At 43.4% G+C, this 14,833-nt stretch overlaps 1 protein-coding gene across 2 annotated transcripts in view; it reads left to right on the top strand.

Annotated features, from left to right (window-relative positions):
• The window catches only part of supt16h (SPT16 homolog, facilitates chromatin remodeling subunit), a 44,395-nt gene extending 37,426 nt beyond the window's left edge, over nt 1-6,969 (top strand). The window contains exons 21-25 of one of the 2 annotated variants that reach the window (XM_080774257.1): nt 929-1,058; nt 2,472-2,598; nt 2,981-3,009; nt 4,688-4,736; nt 5,234-6,969. In XM_080774257.1, coding sequence (XP_080630383.1) covers nt 929-1,058; nt 2,472-2,598; nt 2,981-3,009; nt 4,688-4,736; nt 5,234-5,337 — 439 coding nt within the window. In that variant the 3' untranslated portion in view covers nt 5,338-6,969. Of the gene's footprint in view, nt 1-928; nt 1,059-2,471; nt 2,599-2,980; nt 3,010-4,658; nt 4,737-5,233 lie in introns of both variants that reach the window. The other variant, XM_080774256.1, reaches the window with a different exon arrangement.
• The last annotated feature ends 7,864 nt before the right edge of the window (nt 6,970-14,833 follow it).

Genomic DNA, 14,833 nt, shown 5'->3' with positions numbered 1-14,833 from the left:
AAGAGGTCATTGCAGGTTTAAACAGATTAAAAGTTCATAAAGAACAGTACATAAGTCTACAAGTTGGCAAAGGGGGGCAGCTGTGCAGTAAAGAAATAAAAACACAGACTGCACAGAAATAAACAATACAACAACAAACACACAAAATAAAATATAACGCATCAAAGTAAAACATGTAATCTACAGAGAGGAAGAAATAAGATATTTCTTTAGATGTTTTTTTAATATTGGCAAGCATAACGTAATGCTTAAAACACCAAAAGGGGTTCCCGTCCTGAAGTATCGGAGCGGATACAAATTAAAAGAATTAAATGAATCCGAAATTAATCCTGACTTTTAACTTGTTATTCTTGTCCCTGCATAATTATGGAGCTTCGCGCCAGATCAATCTCTATCCTTTTATACTTTGGAAGCACTCGTTTTCAGTAAAGCAAAACGTCCTGCTGCCTCCTGCATTATGTGCTGATTCAAAACAGGTACTACACACACAGGGCAGTTGAGTGATATCTAACGAGCGCTTCCAAACTCCTGGACTTAAGGTCATTACACACTGGCGAATTAGCGACGCGATGCGAATAAGCGATCTGAAAATGCGAAATGTTGCAGTTCGCCTGCGAATCTCTGCAAAATACGACACCAGAGCGAACAAATAAAGAGCGAAAACGGTCGCATTTTCGCACATTCGCCACTGATGTAGAAGCTTTGCATGGACTTCAATTGGTTTTTTTTATATGCGAATTATTCGCACGAATATATTGCGTCGCTAATTCGCCAGTGTGTGATGACCTTTAGAAAAATAATCACCTGCAAGGACACAAAGTAGCTCATAAGATCATGTCTACAGTGGATTTTTATTGTTTATATTTAACACTTATAGATAGAAAGAGAATAATGCAAGCCCCCTCCCCCCCCCCCCCCCCCCCCCCAGCTCCTGTGACATCAAGTACACAGAAGGCGTCCAGTCGCTGAACTGGACCAAGATCATGAAGACCATCGTGGACGATCCAGAGGGCTTCTTCGAGCAGGGAGGATGGTCCTTCCTGGACCCCGAGAGTGAGGTAGGAACTACTGACCTACTGACCGCTCCACTAGGGAGGATGAGAGTGAGGTAGGAACTGACCTACTGACCGCTCCACTAGGGAGGATGGTCCTTCCTGGACCCCGAGAGTGAGGTAGGAACTGACCTACTGGGTCCTACTGACCTACTGACCGCTCCACTAGGGAGGATGGTCCTTCCTGGACCCCGAGAGTGAGGTAGGAACTACTGACCTACTGACCTACTGACCTACTGTCCTACTGACCGCTCCACTAGGGAGGATGAGAGTGAGGTAGGAACTGACCTACTGACCGCTCCACTAGGGAGGATGAGAGTGAGGTAGGAACTGACCTACTGACCTACTGACCGCTCCACTAGGGAGGATGAGAGTGAGGTAGGACCTGACCTACTGACCTACTGACCTTCTGACCTACTGACCGCTCCACTAGGGAGGATGGTCCTTCCTGGACCCCGAGAGTGAGGTAGGAACTACTGACCTACTGACCTACTGACCTACTGTCCTACTGACCTACTGACCGCTCCACTAGGGAGGATGGTCCTATTGGACCCAGACAGTGAGGTAGGACCTGACCTACTGACCTACTGATCATTTTTAATTACCATATTGTCGCACGTCCAAACATCAATCTTTCATCAAATCCCTCATCTATGGAACTCCCTATAGATGCTTCACTTAAGTCCTCAGTATCCTTGCCAATATTCAAAAAACATCTAAAGAAATATCTTATTCTTTCCTCTCTGTAGATTACATGTTTTACTTTGATGCGTTAAATTTTCTTTTGTGTGTTTGTTGTTGTATTGTTTATTTCTGTTTTCTTCTTCTTCTATTTCTTCTTTCTTCTTTACTGCACAGCTGCCCCCCCTTTTGACAACTTGTATATTTATGTACTGTTCTTTATGAACTTTTAATTTTTTTAAACCAATGACCTTCAGGAAAGGATTCCATATAAGCCTTCTGGCTTCTTCCTTTCCTTGCATTGTATTTTTGTTTCTTTGATATGTTATTGTCTATTTTTTGTACTATATGCTAAATAAATAAACCTAAACCTACTGACCGCTCCACTAGGGAGGACGGTCCTATTGGACCCAGAGAGTGAGGTAGGAACTACTGACCTACTGACCGCTCCACTAGGGAGGACGGTCCTATTGGACCCAGACAGTGAGGTAGGAACTGACCGAATAAATCAACTAGCATTTTCCTTTTTAGTCATTTTAGTGAATGTTATCAAACGGTGGTCCGTCCGTGGCTCAAATGCAGAATAATAATAAATGAATAATGGACCTTGATGTGAGGGATAGGTCTTTTATGACGAGACACACAAACAAATAAAATGCATGAATTCACTCGCTGTGTGTGTGTGTGTGTGTGCGTGTGTGCGTGTGCGTGTGTGTGTGTGTGTCTGTCTCCCTCTAGGGGAGCGGGGCAGAGGAGGACTCGGAGTCAGAGATGGAGGACGAGACGTTCAACCCGTCCGGAGACGAGTCTGAGGCCGAAGGAGAGGACAGTGACGAGGACTACGACTCTGAGTCGGAGGACTCTAGTGAGACACACACACACACACTTTAACTGAGTTTAACCCATTCTGACCTGAGATCAGATTCTAAAAATGTCTTGTTTGAAAATGACAGTTTTCTGAAAAAGCCTATGTTTCTATATGTCAGTCGAGCCTACAAGCTTGTATACTCACTATGAGCTTGTAGATCTGCTATTTTTAAATAGCTAAAGCATAACATAATGCTAACACCAACAGACTACAGTGAGGGCAGTCTGGGTAGTGTAGTTTCAACACTGTGTTGTTTCTCCTACAGACTACAGCGAGGGCAGTCTGGGTAGTGTAGTTTTAACACTGTGTTGTTTCTCCTACAGACTACAGCGAGGGCAGTCTGGGTAGTGTAGTTTCAACACTGTTGTTTCTCCTACAGACTACAGCGAGGGCAGTCTGGGTAGTGTAGTTTCAACACTGTGTTGTTTCTCCTACAGACTACAGCGAGGGCAGTCTGGGTAGTGTAGTTTTAACACTGTGTTGTTTCTCCTACAGACTACAGCGAGGGCAGTCTGGGTAGTGTAGTTTTAACACTGTGTTCTTTCTCCTACAGACTACAGCGAGGGCAGTCTGGGTAGTGTAGTTTTAACACTGTGTTGTTTCTCCTACAGACTACAGCGAGGGCAGTCTGGGTAGTGTAGTTTTAACACTGTGTTGTTTCTCCTACAGACTACAGCGAGGGCAGTCTGGGTAGTGTAGTTTTAACACTGTGTTGTTTCTCCTACAGACTACAGCGAGGGCAGTCTGGGTAGTGTAGTTTTAACACTGTGTTGTTTCTCCTACAGACTACAGCGAGGGCAGTCTGGGTAGTGTAGTTTTAACACTGTGTTGTTTCTCCTACAGACCACAGCGAGGGCAGTCTGGGTAGTGTAGTTTTAACACTGTGTTGTTTCTCCTACAGACTACAGCGAGGGCAGTCTGGGTAGTGTAGTTTTAACACTGTGTTGTTTCTCCTACAGACTACAGCGAGGGCAGTCTGGGTAGTGTAGTTTTAACACTGTGTTGTTTCTCCTACAGACTACAGCGAGGGCAGTCTGGGTAGTGTAGTTTTAACACTGTGTTGTTTCTCCTACAGACTACAGCGAGGGCAGTCTGGGTAGTGTAGTTTCAACACTGTGTTGTTTCTCCTACAGACTACAGCGAGGGCAGTCTGGGTAGTGTAGTTTTAACACTGTGTTGTTTCTCCTACAGACTACAGCGAGGGCAGTCTGGGTAGTGTAGTTTTAACACTGTGTTGTTTCTCCTACAGACTACAGCGAGGGCAGTCTGGGTAGTGTAGTTTTAACACTGTGTTGTTTCTCCTACAGACTACAGCGAGGGCAGTCTGGGTAGTGTAGTTTTAACACTGTGTTGTTTCTCCTACAGACCACAGCGAGGGCAGTCTGGGTAGTGTAGTTTTAACACTGTGTTGTTTCTCCTACAGACTACAGCGAGGGCAGTCTGGGTAGTGTAGTTTTAACACTGTTGTTTCTCCTACAGACTACAGCGAGGGCAGTCTGGGTAGTGTAGTTTTAACACTGTGTTGTTTCTCCTACAGACTACAGCGAGGGCAGTCTGGGTAGTGTAGTTTTAACACTGTGTTGTTTCTCCTACAGACTACAGCGAGGGCAGTCTGGGTAGTGTAGTTTTAACACTGTGTTGTTTCTCCTACAGACTACAGCGAGGGCAGTCTGGGTAGTGTAGTTTTAACACTGTGTTGTTTCTCCTACAGACTACAGCGAGGGCAGTCTGGGTAGTGTAGTTTTAACACTGTTGTTTCTCCTACAGACTACAGCGAGGGCAGTCTGGGTAGTGTAGTTTTAACACTGTGTTGTTTCTCCTACAGACTACAGCGAGGGCAGTCTGGGTAGTGTAGTTTTAACACTGTGTTGTTTCTCCTACAGACTACAGCGAGGGCAGTCTGGGTAGTGTAGTTTTAACACTGTGTTGTTTCTCCTACAGACTACAGCGAGGGCAGTCTGGGTAGTGTAGTTTTAACACTGTGTTGTTTCTCCTACAGACTACAGCGAGGGCAGTCTGGGTAGTGTAGTTTTAACACTGTGTTGTTTCTCCTACAGACTACAGCGAGGGCAGTCTGGGCAGCGAGGAGGAGAGCGGGAAGGACTGGGATGAACTGGAGGAGGAAGCCAGGAAAGGTTTGTGTGTTTCTGCTATAAACTAAATACCCGGCCCGACCCGGCCCTAACTGGGTCGGCCCGAGGTTCGGCACGACCTTAACCCTTCATATCCCTGTGTGTTCTACATTAACCCTTCATATCCCTGTGTGTTCTACATTAACCCTTCATATCCCTGTGTGTTCTACATTAACCCTTCGTTACCCTGTGTGTTCTACATTAACCCTTCATATCCCTGTGTGTTCTACATTAACCCTTCATATCCCTGTGTGTTCTACATTAACCCTTCATATCCCTGTGTGTTCTACATTAACCCTTCATATCCCTGTGTGTTCTACATTAACCCTTCATATCCCTGTGTGTTCTACATTAACCCTTCATATCCCTGTGTGTTCTACATTAACCCTTCGTTACCCTGTGTGTTCTACATTAACCCTTCATATCCCTGTGTGTTCTACATTAACCCTTCATATCCCTGTGTGTTCTACATTAACCCTTCATATCCCTGTGTGTTCCAGCGGACAGGGAGAGTACCTACGAGGAACCCGAGGCCGAAAGCAAGAAGAGGAAGAGCCGACCGCCCGCCAGACCCTCATCGGCCAAGAAGAGGCGGAGGCACTAAATGTTCCACGCACGCACTCTCACACACACACACACACACACACACACACACACACACACACACACACACACACACACATGCGCACACACATTACTGCCAAACATAACCCTTTCTACTCCCAACCAGCTCTTTTTCACTCATATTACACACACACACACACACACAAGTGTATATAGAGGTAGACCACCACCCCCCCCCTCCTCAAAACAAACAAATGACTCCTGTTGGTCTGTGCTCCGTTAAATTGTGTGTGTAAAAATGGAACGGTCGTTTGGGTCCGTTCTGAAATGGAACGGTCGTCGTTGGGTCCATATTCTGAAATGGAACGGTCGTTGGGTCCGTTCTGAAATGGAACGGTCGTTTGGGTCCGTTCTGAAATGGAACGGTCGTTGGGTCCATATTCTGAAATGGAACGGTCGTTGGGTCCATATTCTGAAATGGAACGGTCGTTTGGGTCCGTTCTGAAATGGAACGGTCGTTTTGGGTCCGTTCTGAAATGGAACGGTCGTTGGGTCCATATTCTGAAATGGAACGGTCGTTTGGGTCCGTTCTGAAATGGAACGGTCGTTTGGGTCCGTTCTGAAATGGAACGGTCGTTGGGTCCGTTCTGAAATGGAACGGTCGTTGGGTCCATATTCTGAAATGGAACGGCCGTTGGGTCCGTTCTGAAATGGAACGGTCGTTGGGTCCATATTCTGAAATGGAACGGTCGTTGGGTCCATCCTTTCATTGTCAGTCTTAAAGCTGAGGATTGTAACTGTTTCAGCAGAATAATGCAATCTGATTTATTTCAGTTGGTTCTCAATTTTTTATTTCAACCCCCAACACCCCCCCCCCCACACACACACACACACACCCCTGAACCCCACTTTGAGAATGACAGTTCTGTTTTCTTCTCACCTCCACACACACACACCATCTGTCAGGCCTTCGTGTGTGTTCGTGTGTCTGCGTTTATGTGTGTGTGTGTGTGTGTGTGTGTGTGTGTGTGTGCGTGTGTGTGCGCGTTTATGTGTGTGTGTGTGTGCGTGCGCGCTCTGGTTTTGTTTAAAATGGGTTTTTATTGAAAACATGTCGTCGGGTTTAAATTTTCTGTTTAAAAAAAAAAACTAAACAAAGAAAAACATTAATAAAAAAAATAAAAAAAGATTAAGGAATTGTTTTCTTAAGTAATAATAGTTAGAAAAAGAAGACTTGACTCGTCCTTCTGCCAAGCGTTTTATATAACAGTCCAATAAATGATTTAAAAAAAAAGCCCCCCCCCCCCCCCCCCGTCCCCAAAATATCATCTAATATCGTCTGTTTGTTTGTTTGTATGTGGAGGAACGGAGGGACGCTTTTCTTTTTTTACATTGGTTGATTCTGGAGGTGTTTTTTTAATGACGTTTGTATACGGACACACACACACGCCACCCATACACACACACACACCACCCATACACACACATAAACACACACACACACACACACCACCGATACACACTTGCCTCTCTCCTATTTCTTCCTCCTTTCTCTCCTGTTTTTTCTTTGTTCTGGATAGAAACAACTCGTATTGTTTGTTCTTGGAAGAGAAAAAAAAAGAGAAAAATCCTGTTTTTTGTAATAAAAATTAAAAGTAAATACTGTAGTCTACTCTGTTGGGACGTCTGTTTTCTTTCCTCTGTAGAAGTAGAAGTAGAAGTATTGTAAATGTACTTATAACAGTTCTACTGCATAACGCCAGGGCTCCACCGGGCGCATTGTGTCTCCGTCGCGTGCGTCAAAAAACGAACCAGGGCAGTTTTAATGGTGACGGAGACGCGACGCAACGCGGGCGGGTGCAGGTCTTTTTTCCGACAGCATATTGATCCGAAACCTCAATCCTAACCTAACCCTATAACCGCAAGCACGGGAGCAGCGCATGTCGGACCATCGCTTTTTCGCACCGCAGCGAATGTCCCCCCGCTGCGGATCGGATCGTTGCCCCGTCGGCTAGAATGCTGTCGGAAAAAAGGCCGCCTCCCACGCGGGCAGTGGAGCCACCCTTCATTGATTAAAAAGGGAACATTCTGTGACGCTGACACGCCCGGTGGAGCCCCGGTGTAACCTGTGTTCTTATAACAGTTCTACTGCATAATTTGATTTTATGTAGTGCTTAAATTAGTCCTTTAATGCAGACCGATACAAATAAGGCAACATAAACCCATACTAATTGAATAAGTCTGGAAAACAACATTGGTTTGTGATCAGTTTGACTGCTTAAGTTAAATAACTCAGAAACTACAAAACATTTCAAAGTAAAAAGTTCCAGCATGTGTCTCCACAGTAAGCTTAATTTTACAAAGTGTGAATGGAGTTTCTAGATGAAAGTGATTTTTTGACATGCCACTATCTGCCTATAAATGTCTCAAATTCGAAAGCACTATATTTCTAAAACTATGAAACATTTCAAAGATTCATTTTCAGGAAAACATGTCCACCGTAAGATGAACCTAAATAGGTTTGAATGGGGTTTCTAGGTGTAAGTATGTAGGACTAGTAGCATGCCAAAGTTTGTGCTATTGCCATTGAGAATGCATTGGGCGTTTAATGAACAGTAAAGACATCAGGATTAGGTTAAACCTGGCTGTTAGCCTGGTCCGGAGCAGGCTAAATCCAAAGCATAAGTTTCCATGGTAACTAATGTAGCATCATTTTCATGAAACCGAATCAAGCCTCAACATATCCAGGTTAACTGGTTAAATTAATCTGGCAAGATTAACCATCATTCATGAAACCGGTTAATCGCTGATCCAGGATATATTAAACCAGGATATGTGTTAAATCCCGGCTTAATCTCTAATCCAAGTTTCGTGAAACAGGCCCCTGGTTTTGTCATTAAAATAATTCCCATGATTTTCCATTTTTGAAAAGCTAGATCTACAATATAGCAGATCTACAAGCTCATGACATATTATTAACATCTCTTAAATTCTGGTGGTACAAAAACATTTGCAGAATTACATCGAATCTTAATGGGTTAATGTTAATTAACATGAACCTCTGCCCCACATTTTCCAGAACGGACTGTTGTCACCAGCGCCACCAGGAGGCCGACTTTTGAAAAACTTTTTATATATATTACTCCTCCAGATTCTGTCCAAAAATCCCGCAAATCGTTACACAGTATCTCTATAGAGCGTCGCAGTCCCTCCCCCTTTCAGAACAACGAGTGGCCCAGGAAATGAATCCCAGTGCATTTTCTCCATAGGCTTTTCTTAAAGTATTTATTTAAAGACGGTTACGCCGCGGACAAAGCCAACTCGGATCGTGACAAATCATGACAATGAACACAATGTTTTGGGGCAGATCAAATAATTTATAAGAAGAAAAACAAAACAAATAGTGTTGTGTCTCCTGCCTTTATTTTCTTCTTTCTAATGATTTGATCGTCCCCAAAACATTGTGTTCATTGTCATGATTTGTCACGATCCGAGTTGGCTTTGTCCGCGGCGTAACCGTCTTTAAATAAATACTTTAAGAAATGCTTATGAGGAAAATGAACGGCGATTTATTTTCCGGGTCTCTCGAGCGGATCTGTCCCATATTTCATATTCCATCCTGATTGGCTAACATTGGCTTTCAAAGTTTGCAGGATTGGCCCGTTTTGAAACAAAAGCCTCAAGTCATGAACGCAGCGTGCAATTTACATGAAATCTTTCACAGACGTTCCTACTAGGCCGAGGTATATATCCCACCCTTTTCACATTGGCCTGGTATAGCGCCACCAACAGGTGGATTTTTGCAAAACACATTTTTTGGAACAAAATGCCTCAAATCATCTAATTGCCATCCAAGGTAAGAAGAAATAGCACCCTTTTCACATTGGCCTATTATAGCGCCACCAGGAGGCCACAACCTGACCTGCCCTGGTGGAGACCTGTCCTATTATAGCGCCACCAAGAGGCCACAACCTGACCTGCCCTGATGGAGACCTGTCCTATTATAGCGCCACCAGGAGGCCACAACCTGACCTGCCCTGGTGGAGAGACCTGTCCTATTATAGCGCCACCAGGAGGCCACAACCTGACCTGCCCTGGTGGAGAGACCTGTCCTATTATAGCGCCACCAGGAGGCCACAACCTGACCTGCCCTGGTGGAGAGACCTGTCCTATTATAGCGCCACCAGGAGGCCACAACCTGACCTGCCCTGGTGGAGAGACCTGTCCTATTATAGCGCCACCAGGAGGCCACAACCTGCCCTGCCCTGGTGGAGAGACCTGTCCTATTATAGCGCCACCAGGAGGCCACAACCTGCCCTGCCCTGGTGGAGAGACCTGTCCTATTATAGCGCCACCAGGAGGCCACAACCTGCCCTGCCCTGGTGGAGACCTGTGCCCCAAGGGGCACTTTATCTAGTTAGCCACTATTATGTTGCTTTTTATTTCATACCTTTCATACCTAAGGCCCCAAACCTACACTGTAAATCTAACTGTAACACAGATGATACTACAGTGTAGATCGGGGGGTCCCAGACATCACAATGTTATCAAATGGGGGTCCCGTGACCTTAATCAACTTTAACCCATTAAGACCTGGAACACATTCTGTGTCACCTCCCTTAGCTTTTAGCCTCACTTTAACATTACTTTTAACTTTAGCTGTTTAAACATAGCAGAGCTTGTAGATCTGCTATTTTTGAAAGGTAGCAAGACCACTCGCCCCGTTTCTGTTTTCCTCCCAGTGAGAGGTTGGTGGGAGAGGCTGGACAGCAGACGGCTGGACTTTGGATTTCTCCAACTATAAACTTTCATGACAGCAGAACAGTACAAACATACAGTACAAATATAATTTATGAAAAGCTACTACAGTGAAGTCTGTTCACAGAAGTCGTTGTAGGATAATGTGTGGATTATCTGACGAGGTACCATTTGAGGGGGCAAAACCTTACATTATACTAAATAATACTAAATAGTTTATAGGGTCAATATAAGTAAAAAATAATATAGCTTTTCCACAGGAGTATCTTTTTATATTTTTCCAAAAAGAATACAAACAGCCAATATAGCATATTACAAAGTTAAGAGGAAAAACGGGCAAGCACCGGGGCGAGTTGTCCAGTATTCGTTTTGAAACATCGTGAAAATGTGTGCATTCAATATAATATTCTCTTTCACACTGAAACTGAACCTTTCTGCTTCTGTTCTGGTATGCAGTCAGACTTATTATTATTATTGTTGGTATGCGGTCAGGCCTAGGCCTGGCTCAGGGAGGAGGAGGACACCCCTGCCATGCATAGTCCACTGTGTGTGTGTGTGTGTGTGTGTGTGTGTGTGTGTGTGTGTGTGTGTGTGTGTGTGTGTGTGTGTGTGTGCGTGTGCGCGTGCGCACGCTTAACATTACAAAAGGCTGAGGCAGACTGTAGTCTCCTTCCAGCTGAAGTGCATCTACATTAACATGTACATTAACATGTACATTAACATGTACATTAACATGTATTGTCTCCTAGGTGTCGTCTGGAACTCTGGACAACACGTTTGCAAACGCCCAGCCAGCCGTGCACAGAGACTGCAGGTCCTTCCTTTGTGTGTGTGTGTGTGTGTGTGTGTGTGTGTGTGTGTGTGTGTGTGTGTGTGTGTACACACACACACTACCCAGAAGTAGTTTCAGCACACATTCCTGACGTGGAAGGATTGTATCTCAATTAAATTCAATAGACCTTTATTGGCATGAGAAAGCATATACGTTTATATTGCCAAAGCAAGTGTCAAAATACAGTTAAAAAAAATCAGTTGAAAATGGGGAAAGTATATACAGTTGGAGGAGGTACAGCAGATAACTTTGGTGTGACTGATGTATTTATGTGCGTTTCAAGCCTTATGACCGGCTGTAAAACCTTGTGCCCTTCGGGGACACAAACAAACAACCTTGAACCTTGAAGGTCTCCACACACCGAGACACACCCAGCGTGTTTTTATTCGTTTTTTTGTTGTGTTTCTCCATCGGTTTTCAGTGAAACCACCTTTAAGGTGTGTTTAAATTAAGGCATCAGCTCTGTTTCCATGTGCAGTAGGTCTACTGGGTACAGATAGTAGTTCTTAGGGTGGTTATTCCATTGTTTCCATGTGCAGTAGGTCTACTGGGTACAGATAGTATAGTTCTTAGGGTGGTTGTATTCCATCGGATAACCTCCTTTTGTAGCAACTGCTGTTTGGCACATTGTTGTATTTCTCCCCCAATAGGCATGGGAGTTATTTTAGTTTGTTTATTTTAGTCGTTGGTCATATACATTTTCAGTAGCACCGAAGAGACGACTTTAGGACGGTACCCGCCCCCCCGAACCTCAAATGACGTCACATTGTAGGCTCTACAGAGCCGAACTGACGTCACATTGTAGGCTCTACAGCGCCGAACCGACTTTTATTCGGCTCTAAAATAGGATTATGAATCGGCCCTAACTCTGGGGGAGCCCACAGGGTTCGAACTGGCAACCTTGCGGTTACCATCCACTGCAGTGGGTGCATACTGTCTGTCTGTCTGTCTGTCTGTCTCTCTCTCTGTCTGTCTGTCTGCCTGTGGCCTTATAACTCCTTTATTCAAAAGACTGACTAATCAAACTAAATTAAAACACTGGTAACTAAACTAGCCTCTTGAAAGCTTGACAGGAAATTATGTCATCAGGAGGGCTAGCATCCACCATCATGTCAGAGGCAGGGTGTGAGATGTGTCACCCTGGGGGGGAGGGGGGGGGGGGGGCACCCACCCATTGTTTGGTGTGATCTGCAGGTCACTAAAGGTCACAGAGGTCAGAGCATCTGGTCAGTGAGTGAGTGAGTGGCACACTTGTGGCATCTGTCTGTAGCCTTTACAGACTTTGGCATCTAGGTGTTTGATTGAAATATTTATTAACAGTTTGCAGAATTACAGTACTATACATTTCAAGCACAAACTCAATACAGAGACTGTTAACTGTGAGTGGACGACCCCAATTAAGCATTACACTTGTTTACAACAGGGTTCACATTGTTCAATTCATCAAAACATTTAGAGACGTACAAATGGACACTTCTATGTAGTTAAAGAACAGAACAGGCCAGATTCCCGGAAACGCTTGGAGCGGAAAATGGCCGTGCCGCCAAAGTGTGGAAACACCCTAATCTGTCCCTGAACCAATACCTGAGGGCAGGGTTGCCATGTTTTGTGGGAGAAAAAACAAGCAACTGCACTATAGGCTATTGAAAATGACGCGTCGTGAGCTTGTAGATCTGCTATTTTCAAAACAATCGTGGGAAAGAAATGTGACAAAATGTGGAATATTCTTTGAAACATTTTAACAACACAAATCTTGTTGTTAAAATGTCTTTCTTTCTTTCTTTTAGAGCTTTTAAAAAGGTCTTCAAGGTCCTTAACTTCACTGTCATCTGGGGGTCCCCATGGGGGTGCCGACCCACAGCTTGAGAACCACTGGTTTAACTCATTCTGGACGGGTCTTGCTTGAAATGTTCTGTAATTCTGCAAACTGTTAATAAATACTTCAATCAATCAATCAGACAGACAAACATGGCAATACTGTCAGTGAGGTGGAATGCTCTGACCATTGCAGTCAGAACTACAGACTCACTCCCAATCTAAACTGTGGAATGCACTTCCCATCACAGTCAGAACTACAGCATCACTCCCAATCTTCCGCCGTAGTTTGAAAACCCACCTTTTCAGACTCCATCATGGCCCATAGCACTTACCCTACCCCCTTAGATAGCATTTCTGTAGACTTAGATAGCATTTGATACAGACTTATAGCATGTTATGTAGACAGCACTATAATTACATTGTATGTAGTCATAGCACGTCATAGTACATGTATAGCATAGTATAGTATAGTTTATATGTATAGTTTCATTATATAGATATTCCACTGTTACTTTCTTAGCTTACGCATGTTTCTTGATCAATGTTTTTATGTGATGTATTCCCATGCTTTTGTTCTTGCTTAATGTAAATCGCTCTCGATTAAGAGCGTCTGCTAAATGCCTAAATTGTAAATTGAGGGAGTGAGTGAGTGAGTTGGAGGGGGGGGGTGAGGGAGGGGGGGGGGTAGTTAGTGAGTGAGTGGCACACTTGTGGCATCTGTCTGTCTGAACCAATAGGAGGGTGTCAGGTTGACAGACACTTCTCACTATGGGAAACAATGGATCAAATTAACATCCCATTGTCCATCTGGACCCCACACACACACACAGCAGCTGACTGCATGGTGCCGTTTCATTTTAACTTCTCTAAACTCCTAGTGTATTGGGGGGGGGGCTGAATAGGATGGGGCAGGTCTTCGCTCCTGTATTTTAACATCAGTGATTATGGTGCTACTTGGAGAGTAAACTTTATTTATTTAATTATTAATTATTTTACATTCTCTAGTCGTGTCGACTTCTTGTAAATGAAGTAATGCAGGTGTTTAACAATAATTAAACTCTTACGAGCGTAAAATGGAACCAAATGGAACTCAAGGACCAGTTAAAGTTAAACGTTTGATTTGAGAGATTTATCCGTCTTTCATAACCTCAACCATGTCATGTATAATAATGTACATTAAAGTCGGATAAACAACAACATTAACTTTTCTCATTTTATTCACACCACACAGGTAACAATATAGAAAACAATATTTTTCGGCTTTTGTATTTTTTTTCTCTGAAATCATCAAAACAACAACAAAAAAACGTTAAAAAAGTGACGTGTCCAAAAGATATAAAGTCATAATCATGATTGTTTTCATTCATATTCATACAGGTTCAAAGAATTAACCCTAAACCACACCAAAGAGTCCAGACGGTTTTAGTAAACTGCAAACTACAGTAAACTGTAAACGCAGAATATAACTAAGATAATAAAAGAATACAATTATAATACTGGATGGAATGACGTAAAAATACTGATCTGATAAAACACATAATACTCACTATTCTTAGTAAAAAAAACAGAAAAAAAATACCTGAGTTATTGAAATTATAGTTAGTTATTAAAAGCTTACAATGCATCGCAGCACTTTGTAGATCTGATATTTCTTGACTGGGGTTCAAGTGGTTAATAAACCATTCTACACATGAATGTAAATCAGGAGTAGATCTAGTAATATAGTGATGTTCTGCTACAACAACAGCAATACAATATAACAATAACAATAATAATAATAAAATAACACTGTAATGTAATGAAAGCAAACACATAAAAGTTAAAAAATTACAGAGAAGAAACTCTATAAATGGCACGTATGATAAGTCTCTTTAGCCCGTTTTTTGGGGCGGGAATCCCTTTTGGTGTTAGCATCATGTTATGCTTTATAGCTATTGAAAAATAGCAGATCTACAAGCTTGTAGCGCTTGAAAACATAGCTTTTTCAGAAAGCTCAGGTCAGAATGAGTCAAAAGGCATAAAAGGCAGGGGCAGGTATGATAACTCTCTATAAAAGGCAGGTATAACTCTATGAAAGGCAGGTGTGATATCTTTAGCAGCAGAGGGAAATGTGCAAAAAGGCAGGAGG

The sequence above is a fragment of the Protomyctophum bolini genome (genome assembly GCF_963924005.1).
Source record: "Protomyctophum bolini genome assembly, chromosome: 2".
In the NCBI taxonomy this organism is placed as follows: domain Eukaryota; kingdom Metazoa; phylum Chordata; class Actinopteri; order Myctophiformes; family Myctophidae; genus Protomyctophum; species Protomyctophum bolini.
The sequence above is the reverse complement of the archived record's forward strand: the minus strand, read 5'-3'. Positions and strand labels throughout refer to the sequence as shown.